At 42.7% G+C, this 21,455-nt stretch overlaps 2 protein-coding genes across 7 annotated transcripts in view; one reads left to right on the forward strand and one right to left on the reverse strand.

Annotated features, from left to right (window-relative positions):
- The window catches only part of LOC147014323 (death-associated protein 1 homolog), a 22,355-nt gene extending 18,553 nt beyond the window's left edge, over positions 1–3,802 (reverse strand). The window contains exon 1 of the mRNA XM_085852237.1: positions 3,533–3,802. Coding sequence (XP_085708363.1) covers positions 3,533–3,800 — 268 coding nt within the window. The 5' untranslated portion in view covers positions 3,801–3,802. The remainder of the gene's footprint in view (positions 1–3,532) is intronic.
- Positions 3,566–21,211, forward strand: VPS25 (vacuolar protein sorting 25 homolog). 6 transcript variants are annotated; one of them, XM_085852232.1, is made up of 7 exons: positions 3,566–3,706; positions 4,885–4,989; positions 13,147–13,292; positions 13,493–13,546; positions 14,339–14,427; positions 19,740–19,815; positions 19,961–20,687. In XM_085852232.1, exons 2-7 carry the CDS (start codon positions 4,943–4,945, stop codon positions 20,143–20,145), a joined length of 597 nt encoding a protein of 198 aa, XP_085708358.1. In that variant the 5' UTR covers positions 3,566–3,706; positions 4,885–4,942; the 3' UTR covers positions 20,146–20,687. The 6 variants fall into 6 exon arrangements, with proteins under 6 accessions (XP_085708358.1, XP_085708359.1, XP_085708361.1 ...); XM_085852230.1 differs by lacking the exon at positions 3,566–3,706 and adding an exon at positions 4,451–4,780; XM_085852231.1 differs by lacking the exons at positions 3,566–3,706; positions 19,961–20,687 and adding exons at positions 4,762–4,780; positions 20,849–21,211.
- Positions 21,212–21,455: the final 244 nt, after the last annotated feature.

Below are 21,455 nucleotides of genomic sequence, written 5' to 3' on the forward strand. Positions count from 1 at the left end.
GTGGGCCTGGTGCTGAGGGAAGAGCGGTGTGGCAATCTCGATCTTGAGAACAAACTGTACGGTGGGTTGTGGGCCCTAACGAAGGAAGACCGTCCACGCGAATCACCTCGCATACGTGACCACAGAGAACAACTTGGCACCATTTTGGGTGCGTCTTCCTGCGCGGTGGCTACGTGGTTTCGAGGATCACCAAGCTCCTAAAAGGTCAGGTCTGGACACACAGCTAAGTGCCGGAAGAAAGGGAGGATTTTCTTTTATTTTTATCTTTCCCATGTCTGTTTGTGTGACTGAGCGGAGACGTCAAATTATGTTTCAGTTTACGTCACGTTTCATTACCTTACGCTTTGAATTATTTTCATGATCAATCATTTATTTATGTTCATTAAACCATCATTTGTTAAATTTACAGTGTTTGTCTATTCGTTGTGGGTTCGAGGAAAAACTGTGTGCCTCCAATTCTGGTAAACGCCTTTGCTGCCCTCCATCCCACGTGCGCCATAATCTCCAAGGACCTCGGCTGTTCACCTCCAAGTAGAACCGTTTGGCTATCCGTCCATGTCGGTGTTAACCCCCCTGAACACGACAATATAAATGCTTGTCAGGACAGAGACCTAAATATTGAATCCCCTTTTGACGTTTGATGTCCTGTGGAATCTTATGAAAAGCACCAAACTAATGCCTGTCTTCTACAATCTGTACCAGCTGTCAAAAGATGTTATTTTGCTTACTACTGTCTGGGTTCATTTAAATAGAGGCACGGTCGGCAAAAACCTTAACTTACGACCAATTTTGAGTTTTGCGCCCTGTACAATCCTTTAAATGACTCCAGTCCGAAGATCTCTTCTCCACATCCTTGTTTGTGTCAAATCTCATCTCCATGGACTTAAATACAAGGAAATGACAAGGCAAAAATGTGATTTTAGGGTTTCACCTTTGATGCCTTAAACTTGAAACTGGAATCAAAGCAAAAAAACAAACAATATGGATCTGGGTGTATTGGACCAAAGTATTGCTCTGCTAAATTTGGAGAGTACTGTATTGGCTCGGATATGAAGGAATGGTGTTCCATTGTAATTGTTTGAAAGAAAGAAAGACAGGAAAACTAAATATCTCCCTACCTGGAGTGGGGAGTACTGAACATGCCTGGTGCTGGCTTCATGGTTAGGGTGGTGGGCTTGGGATCCAAGGATCCTGAGTTCAAATCCCACTCGGCTGTTGAATTAATACCAGGTGGGGTTGACTCTGCCTGTCATCCTTCTGAGATCGGCAAAAATGAGTGCCAGCATGCTGGTATCCTATGTCGGAGTAGCAACCCGTCCAGGATTGTGTCCAATAGCCAAGGAGACTGCTTATGCAGCACCAACGCTCTGCACAGAGTATGGTCCCAAAGGATGGACGTTGTCGCGAGATGTATCGGAATTACTTCCACCATTTAAGGTGGACGGACAGAGGTTATGTTTCACCCCTGTTTTGTCTGATAATTTATCTGTCCGTGAGTTAATACCTCAAAAAGTTATAAACGGATTTGGACGAAACTTGGTGGATGAGTTGGGTATGTGACAAGAACAGGCTGATTCGATTTTGGTTCAGGTCCGAATTCAGATCCGGCCTATTAATGGGATACAAAACGTAAATTGTTCAGCCTGGAGGAGGTACGTGCTCCACCGAGTGCCGTTCTAGTTACTTCTACTTTTCATCCTAATTCTTCAAAATCTACAAACATTCAAAACCCATCCACCCCTCTCTATAATAGGCAGTGTAAGGTCCATAGATGAGCTTTGTGGGAAGAGGGGGCTTCCTATTGTGACTCCCATTGATTGATTGATTTCACTCTTCACACGGCAGCCTCTGTAGCCGCCTTTAACGCAATCAGTTCGTTTGGGGAAGTTGTCTTCGCAAGAAGATCGAGTAAAGCTGAAAACGACGGCTTGGGCAGCATTTGTTCGAGTAACACAACGGCATTGTTTGCATGGAACCCGCCATATTGTTAAGCGGTACCGAGCACTCAGTTCCACTAGAGTGCTTACTTGAGCATCAAGCAAGCCGCTTGGTGAACGGTAATCAAGCCGCTTGCTAACGGGACACGTCCCGTGTGTCAGAGGTGGGAGGTATTTACTATTTACTGGTATTTACAAACAGCAAGCATCGTTTGTTCGTCGTTTTATACACTACTAGTGCGTGCCCATACGTGCGTGGCCATACGTGCAAAAAAACAACCTTTCAAGCCGCGTGCCAGAAACAACAACAACACAGGCCATTCCTTCGCTCTCGCAAAATAGCTGAAACGGATGAAGAAGAACGATATCAAACCTTGAAAAAGCACATACTCAGGTCTCCAGCGTCAATTGTGACGTCATGTCAAATGAGGAAGAAGAATTGTGACGTCAATGACGTCATAGCACCGTGTCCTGTCATTGGGTTGGTAAATAAATGGCCATAACTTTGGAACCGCTTGTCCGATTAATATCAAACCTTGAAAAGGCACATACTCAGGTCCCCAGCGTCAATTGTGACGTCATATCAAATGAAGAAGAAGAATTGTGACGTCATTGCACCCTGTCCTGTCATTGGTTTGGTAAATAAATGGCCATAACAAACAAGCCGGTAGGCGGACATGGGTAGTCGCCTACCCAATAGAACCTGACGCGATAGGCCCGTTCGATGGGGGAATGACCTGAGGATTAAGCACAAGAAAATTCATGATTCAAGCTTCAAGGGTTTATGCTACAGATTGTTTTTTCGTTAAAATACCCCCACATTTAGAGGTTTTTCGGCCGTTGCTAGGCAACGGAGGGGTCCATAGCAACGGTTCTTTCTCACACATAACTCGGACATACCATGAACCTACCATACCAGTTTCATGTATATCTGACTCATAGTCTCTGAGATATAACGAACTTCGTTTTTTTATTGTTTTCGCCCAGGGTTCATTCAAAGTCTATCTTCTCCGACAGTTTTCATAGGATCCGGCTGGACATTTTTGACAATATGGGGGAATGTACTGCCCACATTCGCTCGTGGCCCGATTTTTGATTTTCGGAAAAATATTTTTTTTATGATTTTTCAAAAATTTCAAAGTCCCGTTGCTAGGCAACGGTGGTGTCCATAGCAACGGTTCTCATTTGCACACAACTCGGTCATGGTATGAACCTACCAACCAAGTTTCATCGAAATCGCCATTGTATTGACCGAGCACTGGACCGAACAGACAGACAGACAGACAGACAGACAGACATATCGACGGAAAAACTGATAAGGGTAGAACAAATTTCAAAAAAATTTTTAAAAAAATATAAATAATTTTTTTCCGACTGGCTCGACTACCCAACAGAGATTGCTGGAGTTATAGATAGATATTGTGTTTGGGTTTTAGGCGGTGTATTGCTGTTCGTAATTGTCTTCACACTTCACAATGCGTTTCGACACTCCCCGCCTTCAGGAATTAAGCGAAAATCGCAGAGTTAAAGGAATAAACAAACACATTAACACAGAGTTGTACAAAGTGCGTGGAGCTCGGGGCGAGGCCCCTTACCCGCCGGGGGGTGTCCTGCTTTCAACTGTGGCTCTTTGGGAGGTGACGCCATCTTCGGCAGGGTTGAGGCGTCAGGGTGAAGGCACCTGGAGGATTTCGAGGAAGGAATGGGCGAGATGAGGAACGAGTGAATGCAGGACGACGCTTGCTGCCAACGTGGCGGGAATAGGGAGGGTACGCTGTGGGAGTGGATGAGGGAGGAGCAATGGAGTGGGAGTTTCATCGATGACAAGTGTGTGAGGAGGAGAAGGAGGAGGAGGCCAGACATATCGATTAAGGAGGCTCGACTTTACGGTAACATAAAAGTGGGACATTAAATGGGAAAAAGAAAACTTTCCAGTTCAAGCCAAACAAGGTTCAGCAAAGAGTGCTTCGGAGATGAAATCCAAGTGTAGCACGACGTGCGAAGCTCATTTTGGACTTTGGATGGCTTCGATTGACGGCGAGTTCCTCTGCAAAGCTGATGGCTCAGGCGGTGTATACGGCGGCTGCCTTCGCGGCGGTGTTCGATCCCACGGTTCATAATGTTTCTCGATAACAAAATTTAACTGCCAAAAATCTGAGGATGATCGCTTGTGGTTTTTCGCCGCGTTTCGCGGAGCGAACTCTGGCGATTGGGGAGCTCCGCGTTGGCGTTCTTCTTCTTCTTCTTCTTCTTCTTCTAAAACCTTTTGGACTCGGCTCTTTTATATACAGGATCCGGATCTCCTTAAATACTAAACACTTGTACACATCCTCACATTGAGGGTGCCTTTTGAGAGCGTCTATCATGAACTTTTAAATACATTCGGACATTTGCTTTAAAGTTTCGAAAAGTTCACGTTACTATTTAAAGATTATTCCATTTAATGTGTTGTAATTTCGTAAATACACGATTTTCTCGGCATGAACAGGAGTCTCCATGACGGGTCTCGCTATTGGCTCCATCAAGGCACGTGACGAAATATCGGAAGTTGTTGTTATTGCCTTGATGACGCGGCTCTTGGACACATTTGTCCTTGTTAAATGGCGTGAGAGCGCCAAAAAGTATTTGAAGAGATTCTCCAAACGGTTGGAGAGAATCGCGGGTTTTGTTTTGATTTTCGGACTTCTCTTTCAGATGCGTCAAAACCACAACGTTTTATTTACTTTGTTTTTTTATTTTACATTTTCCTTTCGCATTTTGTTTATTTTCTTTATTTCCGTGCAATACACGTTTGTTTGTATTGGGCGGTGTATATGCAACAAAAGTAAACATAAAAGCCAGAGGTTTGTTTTCTTGACGTGGAAAATATAAATAAGTGTGGTAAGAAGACGCAAATAATCGTATGTTTTGTGAACAGGTTAAAAAAAAAATTATATTTATATTCCAGAAGGAGGGAAAGAAGCGGTTTCGTCAATAAAATCGACCAGTCAGTCACAAGCGCCGCAATGGGATTTTCATGGCCCTGGCAGTACAGCTTCCAGCCGTTCTTCACGTGAGCAAGACCACCACCACCACCACCACCACCACCACCACCACCACAGATAATCCGCCATTCGGATGGGTTCCTCAACCTCTTGCTTCGATTTTAGTAAAGCTTTATTTCCGAATGAGAGTTACCCGAGCAAGGTCGGGGTGTGGAGATGTAAACATGTACTGTCAATGTATCCTTTCTAACGAATTGAGTTGAGAACTTTACTGCCGGGTAGCTATCATTTTGTTGGTGCACCACTGTGTCGCTGATGCTGTGCCCCCCGACACAGGAACACTGGTACTCATTTCCGCCGACCTCGGAAGGATGACGGGCTGGGTCAACCCCACCTGGTGTTAATTCAGTGGGGTACACGGGACTCGAACTGAGGACTCTAAGATCCCAAGGCAGCCACCCGAACCACGAAGCCAACACCAGGCTTGTAGTTTATATGAGCGAATACAACCCATCGCTTCGCTGAAGGGAATATTAGAGTCGGGTGGCGAGGGGAGAAAGAGGGAGAGACTAGGAAGGGGAAGGATAGAGGACAAGGGGGTATGTACTTCTCGGCTATGCTTCTGTAAGTCAAAATGAGGGCTCTGGAGTGCCTGGTGAGGTAGCTATTTGGATTGCAAACTGGTTCAGTAATCGGAAGCTAAGAGTTGCTGTGAGTGAGTGGATGTCTTGCTGGGAGGATGTAAGTAGCGGGGTACCTCAGGGATCAGTACTTGGACCATTACTATTCATTACTTACATCAATGATTGGGAGAATGGGATAAAGAGTAAGCTTTCCAAATTGGCAGATGACGCAAAGTTTGGAGGTAAGGTGGATATCAGAGGGGGTGGTGATCAGATTCAGGAAAGTATTGATACTTACATAGATTGGCAGATGGAATTTAACCTGAGCAAGTGTAAAGCCGCTGTCACACCTTGACGTTTTCGCCAGCGTATGGCAACGTATCAAAATGTATGTAAAACGCTGGCGTACGCTGAACTATTGATGTTTTTTTCAGTTTTTGGTGTATTCATAACGAGTTGCATAACGTATTAGTAATGTACACAGAACGTTTCGATAACATATAGATAACTTGTACCAACGAATGCTTAGCGTGTTGATGGCGTTTACAACCTATGCCCAACAATAGTCTAACGTATGCATAGTGCGCGGCAGCGTATCGCCGACGATCACGTGGCGTAGCCTATGAAAAGGCTGCCGCTCGAGGATTCAAATCATAACCGCACTAGACATCAAAGTGTCAAGGCCCTGTCACACATTGACGTTTTAGCCAGCGTATGCCGACGTATGAAAAATTTGCCGAATACGCTGGCACACGTCGAATACGGGTAAGTTTTGTATACGTTAAGAGCACGCTGAAGCACGCTGCAATACGTCGTCGTACGCCGAGCACGTCGACAAATTTTAAGCATGCTCAAAATTTTTAGAAGTATGCCAGCGTATGACTCGCGCGTTCCGCATACGCTGGCCATAAGTTGTAGGCACGTTATGCGATCGTTGACACACGTCGACACACGTTACTTGTAAGTTACTCATAAGTCAAAACACGTCAAGGTAATGTTTAGCGTACCCGAAACTTATTTCGAACCTTTGAGTAACGTGCTTTGAACCTATGAGTAACGTATCTCCAACGCATATTGACGTATGTAGATGTATTTGACATCTTCCTGACGACCACAGAACTTACTGAACGTGTTACGAACTTACAGCTACCGTATAATGGCGTATTGGCGGCGTTTAGGGGAATTGGTATATAAAAATGGGCTTCACAGGAGGAACCCGTCAGTGTTCCAGACTCCATGGTTTTTTTTTTTTTCTTCGGCATGACGGTGATGTTGACACTTTGATTTCTAGTGCGGTTTTGATTTAAATCGTTGCGCGGCAGCCTATTAATTATATTATATTATAACCGCACAAGAAATCGAAGTGTCAACATCACCGTCATGCCGAAGAAAAAAAAAAAATCAAAAAAAATCATGGAGTCTAGAACACTGACGCTAAACATTACCTCGACATTTTTCGACTTATGAGTAACTTACAAGTAAGGTGTGTCAACAATCACGTAACGTGCCTACAACACGTTACTCATAGGTTAGAAATAAGTTTCGGGTATGCTAAACATTACCTCGACGTGTTTCGACTTATGAGTAACTTACAAGTAACGTGTGTCGACGTGTGTCAACGATCGCGTCACGTGCCTACAACTTATGTCCAGCGTATGCGGAACGTGTGAGTCATTACGCTGACATACGTCGAAAATTTTTGAGCATGTTAAAATTTGTTGACGAGCTCGGCGTACTACGACGTATGCCAGCGTGCTTCAGCGTGCTTCAGCATGCTCTTAACGTATACAAAACTTACCCATAACGTATTTGACATGTGCCAGCATTTTAGACAAATTTTTCATACCTCGGCACACGCTGGCTAAATCGTCAAGGTGTGACAGCGGCTTAAGGTGTTGGGGATGGGAAAGAACAATGAAAATAGAGATTACAGGATGCAAGGGGTAATTTTGGATCGTGTCACACAGGAGAAGAATCTGGGGGTGGTGATAGATAGGGGAGGTGAGCAGGCAGCACTGTGCCAGGCAGCCATAGGTAAAGCAAATCTGTTTTTAGGCTGTATAAGGAGGGGGATCAATTATAAATCAAAAGAGGTGGTGTTAACATTGTACAGGAATTTAGTGAGGGCCACATCTAGAATATTGTGTGCAGTTCTGGTCACCACAACTCAGGAAGGACGTAGATCCCAGAGAGAGGGTTCAGCGCAGGGCAACTAGATTGATTCAGCTATGAACTGAATCAACTAGATTGATTCAGTAACTGAACTCAGCTATGAGAAGCGGCTGAAGGAGACAGAGCTTTATACACTAGAAATGAGGTGGTTACGAGGAGATATGACAGAGATGTTTAAGATAATGAAAGGTATAGATAAAATAAGTGCAGATGAATTATTCAACAGAGTAGACAGTGATACAACCAGGGGCCATAGCCTGAGCGTAAAGAAGAGGAGAGTTGAAATGATAGTAAGGCAAGGGACTTTCACTCAGAGAGTAGTTGATGCAAGGAATGGTGTCCCTGGAAAGGTAGTGGAGCGGAAACAGTCGATGAGTTTAAATTGGAATTAGATAGGTACCTGGAAGTTATGGAGATAGAGGGGTATGGGGGATGTTGACAGGACTTTTAGGTAGTTCGAGTATTGATGGGTGATTGTGTGCATGTGTATGGAGTACTGTTGGTGGGGGTCTCGTCAAGGGGTGTTGTGTGGTTGATATTGTGTGTTGTTTTACCAAGCCCATTCCCCCCTCGCTGAGGGGAAATATATATATATATATATATATATATATATATATATATATATATATATATATATATATATATATATTTAATATATTGCAGTAACTATGAGTATATTTATATAAATATTTTGGAATGAAAGCATGCACAAAACGGTGTAAAGCAAAAGAAAGTCTCTTCACTTGCAGCAACAAAAAAAGTTCCTCTTTGCTTTGACACTTATTTTGTCCACCAGATCCGATTCTCAAATCCGACATAATATTTACATTATATACTTTAATTAGTCCGTGAGAGTAGGCGTTTCCAAATCAAGGCGTGTTTTAATATTCTGAGTCAAATGGCGAATTTGGACCCCCGTCGAGTGTGAGCGATGTATCTAAGGGTGTTCAAGGATGTACCTGATGAAGGATGTAATTAAATAAGGCCGTTAATTATCCTCAAAAGGGGTGTTTTAATTAACCCAAACACCCAATTTTCACTCTTGCACTTCCTTGGAGTTTTCTTTGTGTGCATACAAAGTTTCAGGCTGCTCGGTTTCATGGTGTTGGAGTTATGGAGGAAGCACACACTGACACACTGACACACTGACACACTGACACACTGACACACTGACACACTGACACACTGACACACACACACACACACACACACACACACACACACACACACACACACACACACACATACACACCCTTTTATTCATATACAAATACACACACAGTGACACACACTGACATTTATTAGTATCGATTAATGGGCCTGTTTGTCATTCCCTTCTGAACTTTTAGTTCAAATGCCTGGGTTTCCAGGCATTACAGTACTGCGTTTATTTATCCGTTCACTCTTACAATTCGTTTGAAGTGAAAAGTTCAATTACATTTCATCATGTCTTTGATTTGATTTACAGAGTGTTTCAAACGTCTGGAATGATCAGGATATTTATTTTACATTTTCATAATAAACTAGAAACACTCAGGGTGTGCCCCACTACTAATAGGCTTGATATCGCTTGCCAAGCCAGCCGTTCCTTAACTGTATTCTTGGAGTGCTTGCTTGAGTGCTAAAAATCAACTGAAACGTCATAAGTTGTGTGGTCTGTCAGCTATATTGGATTAAAGCTTTATCATTTTAAAATCCTCTTCTGTCAAACCACTGAACCAATCGATGCGAAACTTTAAGTATAATCATCAAGTACCCATGGGGATAAAAGTTTGATAACTAAAACATCATCAGTTAAGTGGTTTCACAGAAAGGGATTTTTAAGGGTTTTCCTTCAATCCAATATGGTTGCCAAACCATTTCAGCTATGATGTCATTGTTATGAAACCTTTTTCCACATGGCTAGTGGATAATATATTTGAAGTTTCGTATGAAGCTGTGAAGTGGTTCCAGAGAAAAAGTTTTAAATTGTTTTTCCTCAATCCAACCTGGCTGCCAAACCATGTTAACTCTGACGTCATACTTATCCAACTTTATTATTTGTGGCTCACAGTTTTATGAAGGCCCACGTAGAAAGCACTGCTTGCAGTTACAAGTGGCACTTCTTCGGATCGACTCAACATGAGAAAGATAGTTAAGAGAAAGACATGGAGTCATGGGATGACATCATCATAGGATGACGTCATAATTAGAACGGGTGGTGTGGGATGGCATCGCCATTGAAACAGGTGTCGTTTGGGACCTGGCAAAACTGCTCGCTGTTATAAGTGGCAGTGCCAGTTAATATTATTATATGCCATTATCATCATTATTATTATTTCATTATCATCGGACAGAATTGATTAATTTGTGGTGAAAATACATTTTACTTCCAGTAGATATTGTGGACCAGTGACTCAGTCTATACACTACCCGTGTGTAAATATACATGTATACGTCCAAGATCTCCAAATTCCCCTCCAGAGAGTACTCAACAATGCTAGTGACCGTTAGGTGTGGGGTTATGCATTGAATAAAGATCACAATTTGGCCGCATGGTTTCGGGTGGGGGGGGGGGCAATATCACATGTCACATTTGAAGCTATGGCTGGGAGAAATTGCATACGAGACCCCAAGATGCAAGTAATAAACAATCCATACACAGTCCACATCTAATGTGATTGCCAGAAAAAAATCGGACAGGCAATGGGATACATCATTCAGGCGTGAAGACTCATTTTAAGCACCTTTATTAGCTAAAGATCATTGCGGCATAGCTAGCGGCCTACTTGGCGGCCTACCTAGAAGCCTACCTCGCAAGTTGAGACTGCTTGGATCCGATTGTCTTACGTTGGACGGGAGAAGCATAGAATGCCTCAAGGATGTCAGGTTTTCTCCAAATTTGTTTCGGTTTAGTGTTAACAACAGCACAACAACTGTTTAAAAAGGTAATCATACGTTGGACAGAATTAACTGAATTGTTTGTGGTTATCATAATTTTTACTTCCAGTCATGTGCCCCCATGCAATGCTATGGTCAGCTATTTATACACCTTAACAGGTTTATCCTCCAAGGTGTAAAATCCCCTCTGGTAGGGGGAGAAAATGAAGTTGCTACAGCCTCTGTCCCTTGACCCCTCGTCTCCCTGTCGAGTTTGGTTAAGATTGGATAAGTAACGATCCAATGTATCGTAGTTAGACAGATGGATGCCATATTGCATATTTTACTATGCAAATTGCGAGCCACTGACCTGTAAACACATCAATTATTTTATGTTGGTTTCTTAACATTGATACATCAATTTTAGCACATTTGATTCTGATTTCAATCTTAAGATCTTTAATAGCATGAGTTATTGTGGTATAAACCACTGATTTCAGGTGTCTCCAAAGAAAAAAAAAGTCATGATTCCAGATGACGTGGCGTCCATTCTATCAGTCCACAATGTCCTACCCACCACAAAGGCATAGTCTCAAAAAAAAAATCATAATTAAAAATATTTCCTATGATTCCTGACTTTTGAAACTCTGCATTGAATATGCAAGCCTCATCTTGTTTTTGATCACTGTAAAAATAGAATTTAAAAAAATGTTTGGGTTAAACAAAGCATGAATAATTTAAAATGTAAAATAGAAAATTTAGCAAATTGTTTATTTGAGGTGTTTGGATGTCCTATTTATCTTAAGGAAGGAGTACTTGGATTATTTAATTATTATTATTATTTTAATTATAAGGGGTCGCAGAGACATACAGTGCCTATAGAAATGTTCACACCCCCTTTCAAAATTTTCACCTTTTGTTGCCTGATAGCCTGGAATTAAATTACATTAAATCAGACTTTTTCCACCTTTATTTACACATCATAACTCACAACTTCCAAGTGAAAAACAAATTCTACAAATTTCAGAAAATTAATTTAGAATACAAAACTAGAATATCTTGGTTGGATAAGTGTCCACCACCCTGAGTAAATACTTCGTGGAAGCACCTTTGACAACAATTACAGCTGTGAGTCTGTTGGGATAGGTCTCTACCAACTTTGCACACCTTGATTGGGCAATATTTTCCCATTCCTCTGGACAAAACTGTTCAAACTCAGTCAAGTTTCATGGGGAGCATTGATGGACTGCAATCTTCAAGTCATGCCACAGATTTTCAATAGGATTTAGGTTGGGGCTCTGACTGGGCCCACTCAAGGACATTTATCTTTTTGTTCCTTCGCCATTCCAGTGTAGCTTTGGCTGGGTGCTTTGGGTCATCGTCATGCTGAAAGGTGAACTGCCGTTCAAATTTCAGCTTTCTGCAGAGGGCAGCAGGTTTTCCTCTGGTATTTTTCTGTATTTTGCTCCATCCATTTTCCCTTCTATCCTGATAAGTGCCCCAGTCCCTGCTGCTGAGAAAAATCCCCATAACATGATGCTGCCACCACCATGCGTCACATTCGGGGTGGTGTTCTTTGGGTGATGTGCTGTGTTGGGTTTGCGCCAAATGTAACATTTTGTATTTACGCCAAAAAGTTCCATCTTGGTTTCGTCAGACCACAAAACCTTTTGCCACCTGGCTTCTGAATCTCCAGAGTGTTTTTTTTTGTATACCTCAAGTGGTACTCAAGGTGGGCTTTTTTTGAGTAATGACTTCCTTGCCACCCTACCATACAGGCCAAACTTGTGGAGTGCTTGTGATATTTTTGTCACATGCACAGTGACCAGTCTTTGCCATAAAGGCATGTAGCTGTTTCAAAGTTGCCAGTGGCCTCTCTGATTGTCTCCTCCATGCTTGATCATCCAGTTTGGAGGGATGGCCTGATCTGGGCAGGGTCTTGGTGATATGATACACCTTCAATTTCTTAATGATTGCCTTGACTGTGCTCCAAGGGATATTCAAGGACTTTGAAATATTTTTATACCCATCCCCTGATCAGTGCCTTTTCACAACTTTATCTCAGAGGTCTTTTGAAAGTTCCTTGGTGCTCATGGTTGAGTCTTTGCTGTGAAATGCACTACCCAGCAGAGGAAACCTCCAGGAACAGCTGATTTTTTTTTTCTGAAATGATCAGAATCACGACAATTTAACACAGGTGGAGCCCAATTAACTTGGTGTGTGTGTGTGATTTTTTTTTGAATGATTGGTTACACCTGAGTTAATTTACAATTGCTATTATAAGATGGGTAGACACTTATCCAACCCAGATGGTCTCGTTTTGTATTTTTAATTAGTTTTCTGAAATTTGTAGAATTTGTTTTTCACTTGGAAGTTGGAGGTTACGATGTGTAAGTAAAGGTGGGAAAAGTCTGATTTAATGCTACTTAATTCCAGGCCAGAAGGCAACAAAAGGTGAAAATTTTGAAAGAGGTGTACACTTTCTATGGGCACTGTACTTTGCATTGTTCAATGCTCTGTATTGTTTTTATAATACGTAGTTGCTCTAGTTCTCACCTTTTGGCCTTTCAGTCTTCAACCCAACATGGAGACCCGACAAAAGCAGCTGGCTGCTTGGTGTTCCCTTGTATTGGACTATTGTCGGCATCATCGCCTCTACACACTGGACCTCCAGGAAGCACAAGAGAGTGTCTTATTTAACAATCGACAGATCCAGAGTATCCTGGGATAGTTGTCAGGCCTTTTGGTACTTCACAATTCACAAATTTGTGTTCCGCATCCTCCAGCACACAAAGAAGCAGATTTTTTTTTAAATTTCACATTGCTGGGATTTGTGGAATGTAACAATAAAGACATTGCATTAATATTAACGTCATAAATTTGTATTATTCATGAAATTTCCTTGACAAATGCACAGGAAAGCTTCCATCGGAAGTTGTCATTATCGTCCTTGAGGAATTAAGAAAAAAAGGTCAGTAGTTGTCATAATATACATGTATTTTTCATTCACCTTTGTCCATCTTTGAAATCCACTACACCTTCACTTTATCACTTCTTGTTTTTGTTTTTTATTACCCCCTTTCCTTTTGCTCCCAAGCCTGATGGTCATTTAACAGTTGAGGAAGTTTGCTTCAGATATTGGGGTGCTGAGTTGAAACCCCAGCTGTGCAAAAATATTACGCAATGGGTTAACTCAACCTGTCCAACTTTTGAGGGTGGCAAAATGAGTACCAGCTTGCTAGGGGAAGGAGACCAACAACTGTTGATCTGGGATAGCATTGGTGCACCTCTGCTCTCCCTTCTCCCCTCTCCCCCCCCAACTTATCCTAGTGGTCGAAACCAGTGAAAGCATGTCACCTCCAACTTCGGTCAACATCTTACCTTGAAATATGAGTTTCCTTACAAGGAACTTCGACACCAGAGGAGGCCATTCAGCCCATCAAAGCCTGCACTACTATTACAAACATATGGTTGTTTATCTGTGCTCTAATCTTTGAAATTCTGACTATCAAGCAAGGAAGCAGCATGTACCATTTTTAAAGTCTTTGCTATGACTCAAGCTCTTCGAACAGCAAACCTCCCAAACTCAGAGCAGACACTTAACCATGACGCCATCTTACCTTACCCTTCCCTCCCAGCAACTGTCTGAAATGTATTTAATGTTCTGTGGTGATTGTGGAATGTAAGTTTTGAGTTTGGGACATGCAAAAGTGTGATGCCTCCATAAGTAATATTGCCATGTGAACCGATCCTCTGCTTTCAGGCAATGTGGAATGGCAGGACAAAGGAAAGAACCGCTGCCTTGTGCTCTGGAGGAGGCCTGAGGAGTGGGGGAACCTCCTGTACCAATGGGTATGCTGTGATGAATATTTTGCAAAACTATTAAAAGACCCTTTTCCTGTGTCGTGTCACCGAACCTTAAATATGTTTAAACATTCGGACAATGTGAATTTTAATCAGACAATTTTATGACAACTATGAACTGATTTGAATATTTCGAATATCGAGCCATCATGGCTATGTAATACCTCTGATACAACAAATATGCGGTATCTAAAAATTTAGTACAACTTACAGTAATTTCCGTGACTAGTTTCATCAGAGTAACTAACACTTGAAATATCCAGAAAAAGTGGTAAAGTTGATATGAAATCCTTCCTTTTCTCTAACAACGTCATCTCAGATCACCAAATTGGTTTCAGACTAGGTCATTCCCCCTTCGACATGCTGCTTCTCACCCAACAATGGATGGGGGCCCTCAATGTCACAAATGAGATTAGGGCCATCTCTTTGGATATATCTTGTGCTTTTGATGCAGTCTGGCATCCTGTCTTGCTCTCCGAACTGTCTGCCTATGGCATCCAAGGTCAACTCAACTCTTCATGATCTTCATCAGTGATCTCTCTGACTCTGGAGAATCCTGTTTATCTATTTGCTAATGACTCCACTCTCTGTTGTGACATCTCTCGTCCTCCAGACAGGCATGCTGCAGCCTCTTCCCCCTCTTCAGACCTCATTTGTTTTACATCGCTCCTTCCCAATTCCATATACAGTCGATGCATGATGTCATCGCCGGGCACCGAAGGAAGAGAGTACTCAGTTTTTACTCCATTTGTTTATTTTCTTTATTTCTTGCTTGTCTGGGCGATATCTCAGCCATCCTTTGTGCTTGGAAGCTGAAATACATGTGCTTTGGCAAAAATGGTATTGTTTTTTTTTTTTTTGATTAATCAATTAATTGATTAATTACTTCATTATTATAGATTTATTAATTCCTTATTTATTTTCTCTCATCTGGGCAATATCACCACCTTTTGAGCTCGGAAGCTGATATTTGGACAAGATAGTGAACAAGTGATTTGGCTATAAAGGGTATTTTTGATTTATTGATTAATCGGTTAATTATTTAATTTTTCGATTAATTACTTAATTTTCAAAAGTTACAGATTCGGATGAAACAGTGGTGGTTTAGGCATGTGATTTGCCAAATGATTAAGGAATTAATTATTTTATAATTATTATTTATTTATTTTAATTATGCAAATAATCCATGAAGCGATCAATTATTGTGCACCGCTCCCTCCAAATTCCATCTCCATGTGCTGCAAGGCGGCATCGCCAGGCACCGAAGGCGCCCCGGCAATGCCACGTGCTGGAGGAGCTGTTATTTATTTATTTAGCATGAGAGTGGTGTACCTTGAATGTACCTCAACTTGTTACCCTCGCTGGAGGAGAAGGTAATGCATTTGGGCTTGTTGGGATTCGCTAGATATCCGTTATTGTCATGTTTTCCGTGTGTGTGTGTGTGTGTGTGTGTGTGTGTGTGTGTGTGTGTGTGTGTGTGTGTGTGTGTGTGTGTGTGTGTGTGTGTGTGTGTGTGTGTGTGTGTGTGTGTGTGTGTTTTTGTTTGTCTGCAATGCGAGGCTCCACAGCACAAACCAGCAAACAGATTTTGATGAAACTTGGTGAACAGGTGCCGTATGGGCTGGGAGTGTGCGCGTTTGAGTTTCGTTGCTAAGCAACCACCCGTTAATATGCAGCGGCCGAAAAACTGCGTTTTAAGAACCCAAACAGTAACTGACGTAGCGCAGCTGCTATGATAGGTAGAGCGACCGCACCAACTCCTGCCTATTCCTTGCATCCCCATCTAGTTATCGCGACAGCATAATGTTCCTCTATCTCTCATAGTTTCCGAATGGCAGCCCTCCGAATGTGGAAAGGTGGTGAACCAGGGAATATGTTAAGTGACCTTGACCTCGGAAACCGTCGACGGCGGAACGTTCAAATTCGGTGTATGGATAGAGTTTAATAACTACTACAAAATTGAACCGCAGCATTTTTCCAGATTCGATTACCAAGGGTGTCAGGGCTGAAATACGTAAAATTCGAAAAAATACTTTTTCTCGACCTACGTTCACTATTTTCAATACTTGTCCTACAGTTTTGAATGGGGAGAAACGAGACTTCTGAATTAAACATTTCGAGATATTTAGAGGCAATGAATCTTCGTCAGTGGATCGGTCAGAATGAAAAGCATCGTTTCCAGCGCTTCGATCCTAGCAGATCCCTCGTCGCCAACCGGCTTGTTTGTCTGTTTGTTTGTCCATGCAGAACTTTACTGGTTTTTTTCTGCAACCGCTTGTTGGATTGAGGCAAAATTTTCACCATTGGAGAGACTACTGATGTCAAATTTTTTTAATTATAATTATGACGTCATAAGTCAAGTGGTGTAGCAGCCATGTTGGAAATACGGAAAAACTTTTGACTTTTGTATCTCTGAAACTGCACCAAGGAAAAAAATTGAAACTTGGCACACGCAAGTACTCCTCATGGGGAATAAGTGTAACTTTTTATGATGTCATTGATGTCTTCGTTATGACGTCATAATTTCATATGTAGAACGCTACATCCGATCGGTACAAAAATTTTTGAGGGCCACCTTGGGATAAATTGGTCTCCAGAAAAAAATGATGACATCATTAGTCACGTGATTTGGCCGCCATATTGTTTTTTTTTTTAAAACAAGCCTTTAAAAATCTTCTTCTCTGAAATGGCTGAACAGATCGAGGCGAAACTTTACACCGATGACCACCTATCTATGAGTAACAAAAGGTTCACAAATATGTCATAGGTCGTATGGTTTGGCAGCCATATTGGATTTACCCTAAAACCTATTTAAAAGATCTTCTCCAGAATGGCTGGACAGATCGAGGGGAGACTTCACACAATTGTTCCACAAGCCTTGGGGATACCAGGGTATTCATGATTAATTCACAAGTCACATGGTCTGGCAGCCATTTTGGATTGAGCAAAAATCTTTTTAAAATTCCTTCTCTTGAGCTGCTTCATCAATCAACATCAAACTTCACAATTATGATCTAGTCGTGATAGGGAATATATGTTTTAAATTTGAACTTAATTGGACACTTGGTCTAGCAGCCAGAATTATTTAATTTTTGAATCTGGGTAACAGAAGTCAGGTCAGGTATGGGAGCATGCGCCGGAGCAGCGTGTCGATATGTCCACTTTCCGTCGGTACTTCAGGGGCCAAAGTCTGGCCATCCCCCAGGCAGATGCCGGGCCCATCCCCATCTCCTTGAGATGCTGATCAACCTGCTGCAACCATGAGGCATGTGGTTGGTCCATTGGCATCCTCCACTTACGAGCTTCCCTCACTGAGAGAATCTGGTGAGCAGGATCAGCATCAGGAAAACGAGCCACATGTCCACACAGCTGCAGCTGCCGCTCACGGATTATGCAGGTAACAAATCTCATTTGAGTCTCTCTCAGCAACCGCTCGTTGGACACAAAGTCCGACCAGGGATAGCCAAGGATTCTCCAAAGAGACCTGGTACCAAAGGAATTAAGTCTCCGTCTCAGATCCCTGGTCAGAGTCCAAGTCTCATCCATCGAGCAAGATTGGAAGCACCAAGGACCTGTTTACTGGTAACACACCAGTTCACAAACACCACACAAAACAAGTCCTGGTGAGGTTCTCCAATTTCTGATTGCTATTTTTCTTGCTCCTCTTTTTTTCCTGCCTGTGAAACCAACTTCCACATCCTTTTCAATGTCATTCTTTTCTCCAGGTCTTGAAGACATCTGTTCACCACCATCTCAGATCATCTCCAATCCAAACCATGATTTTTTTCTACTCTTGTTAACCCCCTCTCCCACCCGACCCCAATCCATCCTCCTTCGAAATTTCCAGTTTTCCCTCCTGAGAGTTTCCTTCTGTATGCATCTTGTCCACCCCATACAACCTTTCCTGCCACAATTCCTCCCCACACCCATTGTTTGTCAACCTCCCACTGTATTGGCCTTCAGCTCTGCTGTTGGTGTTTTCCCCCTCTCTCTAATGTTTCTTTTGTCCTGTTGCTTCCTTATTCGTTCGGTGTACTTGTACTAGCTTTTCCACGAGCTTCGACTATGTGCATACAAGTGGTCCATCAAACCAGTGCTGAGAAAATAAGGCCCATCAGGGCAGAGAAGAAATTCTGCAACTTGAGAGAAATATTCCTGCTCTAGGAATTCAGCCAAAGCAAGATGGTGTGCTACCAGTGAGATTCTTCTCCCTCCAGTTGTGAAGGAGAAAATTTGAAATTGAAGCAGAAAATTGAGACCCTCACACCCTTGAAACCAGAGGACCCCCACCACCCCTTGAAATCTGAAGACGTACCCTCCCATCCCATCCCCAACCCCCTTCACACAATATTGTGGAGTAGCGTCCTGGGCATGCTAAAAGAGGGAGAGAATTTCTGCAGATGGTGAAGATAGTTCTGGTCAAGGAACAAAATGCACATCATTCGATACTGATTGGCGGCATACATTCGAGTAAAGGGGAATGGAATGTATCACTCTCTCTCTATCGAGTGCAGCCTGTGGCTGCTCGTTGCACCATTTGTTGTAACGCGACTATGCCGCTGATGCAGTGTCCCCCTCACCAGTACACTGGTACTCATTTTGCCGACCTCGGAAGGATGACAGGCTGAGTCAACCTCCTGGTGTATTTTAATTCAGCGGCCAACGGGGCTTGAACTCAGGACCCTTGGATCCCAAGCCGCCACCCTCACCACTAAGCCAACACCAGGCTTAATGTATCACTTAAATTTATTGGATTCGGATAACATGGCCCATTAAATATCCAACGATTGGGTCTTTTTACAATCTGTGGCTCATTAACCTCAAGAATCAGGAGAAATTATAGAGGTGCAATATCATCCAGCGACGTGTAGAACATTTGCGTGTCGCTTCACCACATTTGTGGTCTGCCATCTTGGAGTACAAGCAAACAAAGCGAAACTATACGTGGACTGCATCATTGTGTTCACATGAGTTAAAATGGTGAATTTTTTTCACAGTATTTTGTTGTGGCAATAATGCCAATAGGGAGGACTGGTTGTCGTACCATAGACTGCCTACAAGCAACGACATAAAAATTGACATGGAGGCTTGACTTTGAGTTATGAGGGTCATTAAAGAGGTATTCAGAATTAGATTCTCACAGTAATCCAAGGTGTGTGTGTGTGTGTGTGTGTGTGTGTGTGTGTGTGTGTGTGCGTGCGTGCGTGCGTGCGTGCGTGCGCGTGTTTTTCAGGAGAAATATTTTTTTATGTTGTCAAGGTATGGGTTTTCGATATTAACCACCATGTGTTCTTGATCAGGTAAACAAGGTGGGGTTGACGAACACCGTGTGTACCTTATATGAACTCATCAACGGGGAGGATACTGTGAAAGAAGGTGAGTAATTGTATGGTATTTGTGATGGTTTTAGTAGCCAGTCCAGGCATGATAGTTCAGAGGTACGCACACTCGCCTTTGCACTCTTTCTTGGGTTTGAATGTCGATCCAGCTGTAAATTGTCACCCTCGTGTTTCATGTGCAGGGCGATGTATCAACGTGTACACCGTCCATATGATTGACGTCAAGCCAGAGGATCCATCAGCCAGTATTTTTTTTGTTTTTTTGGACATTAAAGATCCTTTTGTGAAGAAGAGGCGAGTTATCCCTGACACCCTGAACAAATTACAAATAGGCCTACCTGACTCTCTTGAGTCTACTATCCTGTGACGGAGTGGCATTCTGTCCAAGATTGGTTCAAGACTTTAAATGTTTCTCGACTCGTCATGACAGCTCTGCCAAAAGTATGGCGCTACATTATTATTTTTATTGGTCTCCAAGTACCCTGTCTTATCCAGCATAAAACAGTTTTTATGCTCTGGTTCTGGTTTGTGTTTTTCCTCTTGATGATGAATTTATTTATTTTTTTATTTACTTCAATTCCACATGTGCACGTTTCCTAAATTGCAAAACTGCTTCAGCCGTGTCTTATGATGTGGGGTGCCCCTTTTAGCCCTGCTTCTGTTTCTTTCGTATGTAGCACATGACTGCATGTGGCGTCATTTGCTGGGGTTGCACCTTTGCTGCTGATGCAGTGCCCCCTGTAGGTTATAGCAGGAGTTTTCTTGGGGTGCTGGCGATAGCCTCACCTGTTTTGACAGCAAACAATGCAAACTTTTGCATCTCGTAGATTGAACACTTTTCATTGCTCATGAAAGGGTACCCCAAAACGTTTGTACCCTTTATGTAATACTAAAAATGAAGTGTTTGGTGGTGGTGGGGGCATGAGGAGTGGGGGGGGGGGGTAATCCATAAATTATGGCAGGAAAACAAGATGTATCGATGATATTTTATTTGCCTTCACTCTTGCTCTTCCTGCACCCTTCTCCCTTTGTTTTTTTTACTGTGGCACCCACCCAACTTGCGTACATAGAGTTCCATGGATTGGAGGAATGGCTGATGCTGCGTGCTCTACAGTGCCTCCAAGATGAGGGAAAAGCTGAGGTTTTTGGTGTCGGGGAGGGCCAAGGCGTCAAATTTTTCTAACCTGCTTGTTGTGTGTGGGGAAGCTGGAAAAGGGGTGGGGGGAGGGGTGAGTGAGCCTGTGAGGGGAAAAGTGTGCTTTTATTTTTGCATTGCATGACCAATGTGGCTTTCCTGGAAGTTGATCGGTTTGTCCATCTAAACCTCAAATGCTTTTCCCAGTCCTTCAGGACTGCACTCCTTGCGGTGCACTGTGGGCCAAACTGCAGCCCAACCTGGCATTGTTGCATCACCCTTGCATCTTTGCAAGCCCTTCCATTTCTTGTTATTCTGATATGGATTCTTCCTGCAGTAAAACTGTTTGGTGGGAGGGGGGATTGGGATACTCCCCCCCCCACCCTCCCTGCTTTTCTGTTGCTTCACATTGCAACATATTACCATCCAGTTATATCTTAAATAAATGTTGATAAATATGTTACTAGGAGTTGATAATATCGATAACTATCATGAAGCTGGTTTTCTACTTTCCATTCCCAAACGGGCATCCTTTTCTCGTC

This window comes from Eptatretus burgeri, chromosome 13 (assembly GCF_056783735.1).
Source record: "Eptatretus burgeri isolate ZD-2024b chromosome 13, Ebu_testis_v1, whole genome shotgun sequence".
Taxonomy (NCBI): domain Eukaryota; kingdom Metazoa; phylum Chordata; class Myxini; order Myxiniformes; family Myxinidae; genus Eptatretus; species Eptatretus burgeri.

Excerpts from the sequence above, each read along its gene's own strand:
- VPS25 (XM_085852230.1), top strand. The coding sequence starts at position 4,503 with ATGACGCGGCTCTTGGACACATTTGTCCTTGTTAAATGGCGTGAGAGC. Across the intron at positions 4,781-4,884 it reads AGTAAACATAAAAGCCAGAG|AAGGAGGGAAAGAAGCGGTT; the intron begins GTTTGTTTTCTT and ends TTTATATTCCAG. Across the intron at positions 13,547-14,338 it reads TGAGGAATTAAGAAAAAAAG|GCAATGTGGAATGGCAGGAC; the intron begins GTCAGTAGTTGT and ends CTCTGCTTTCAG.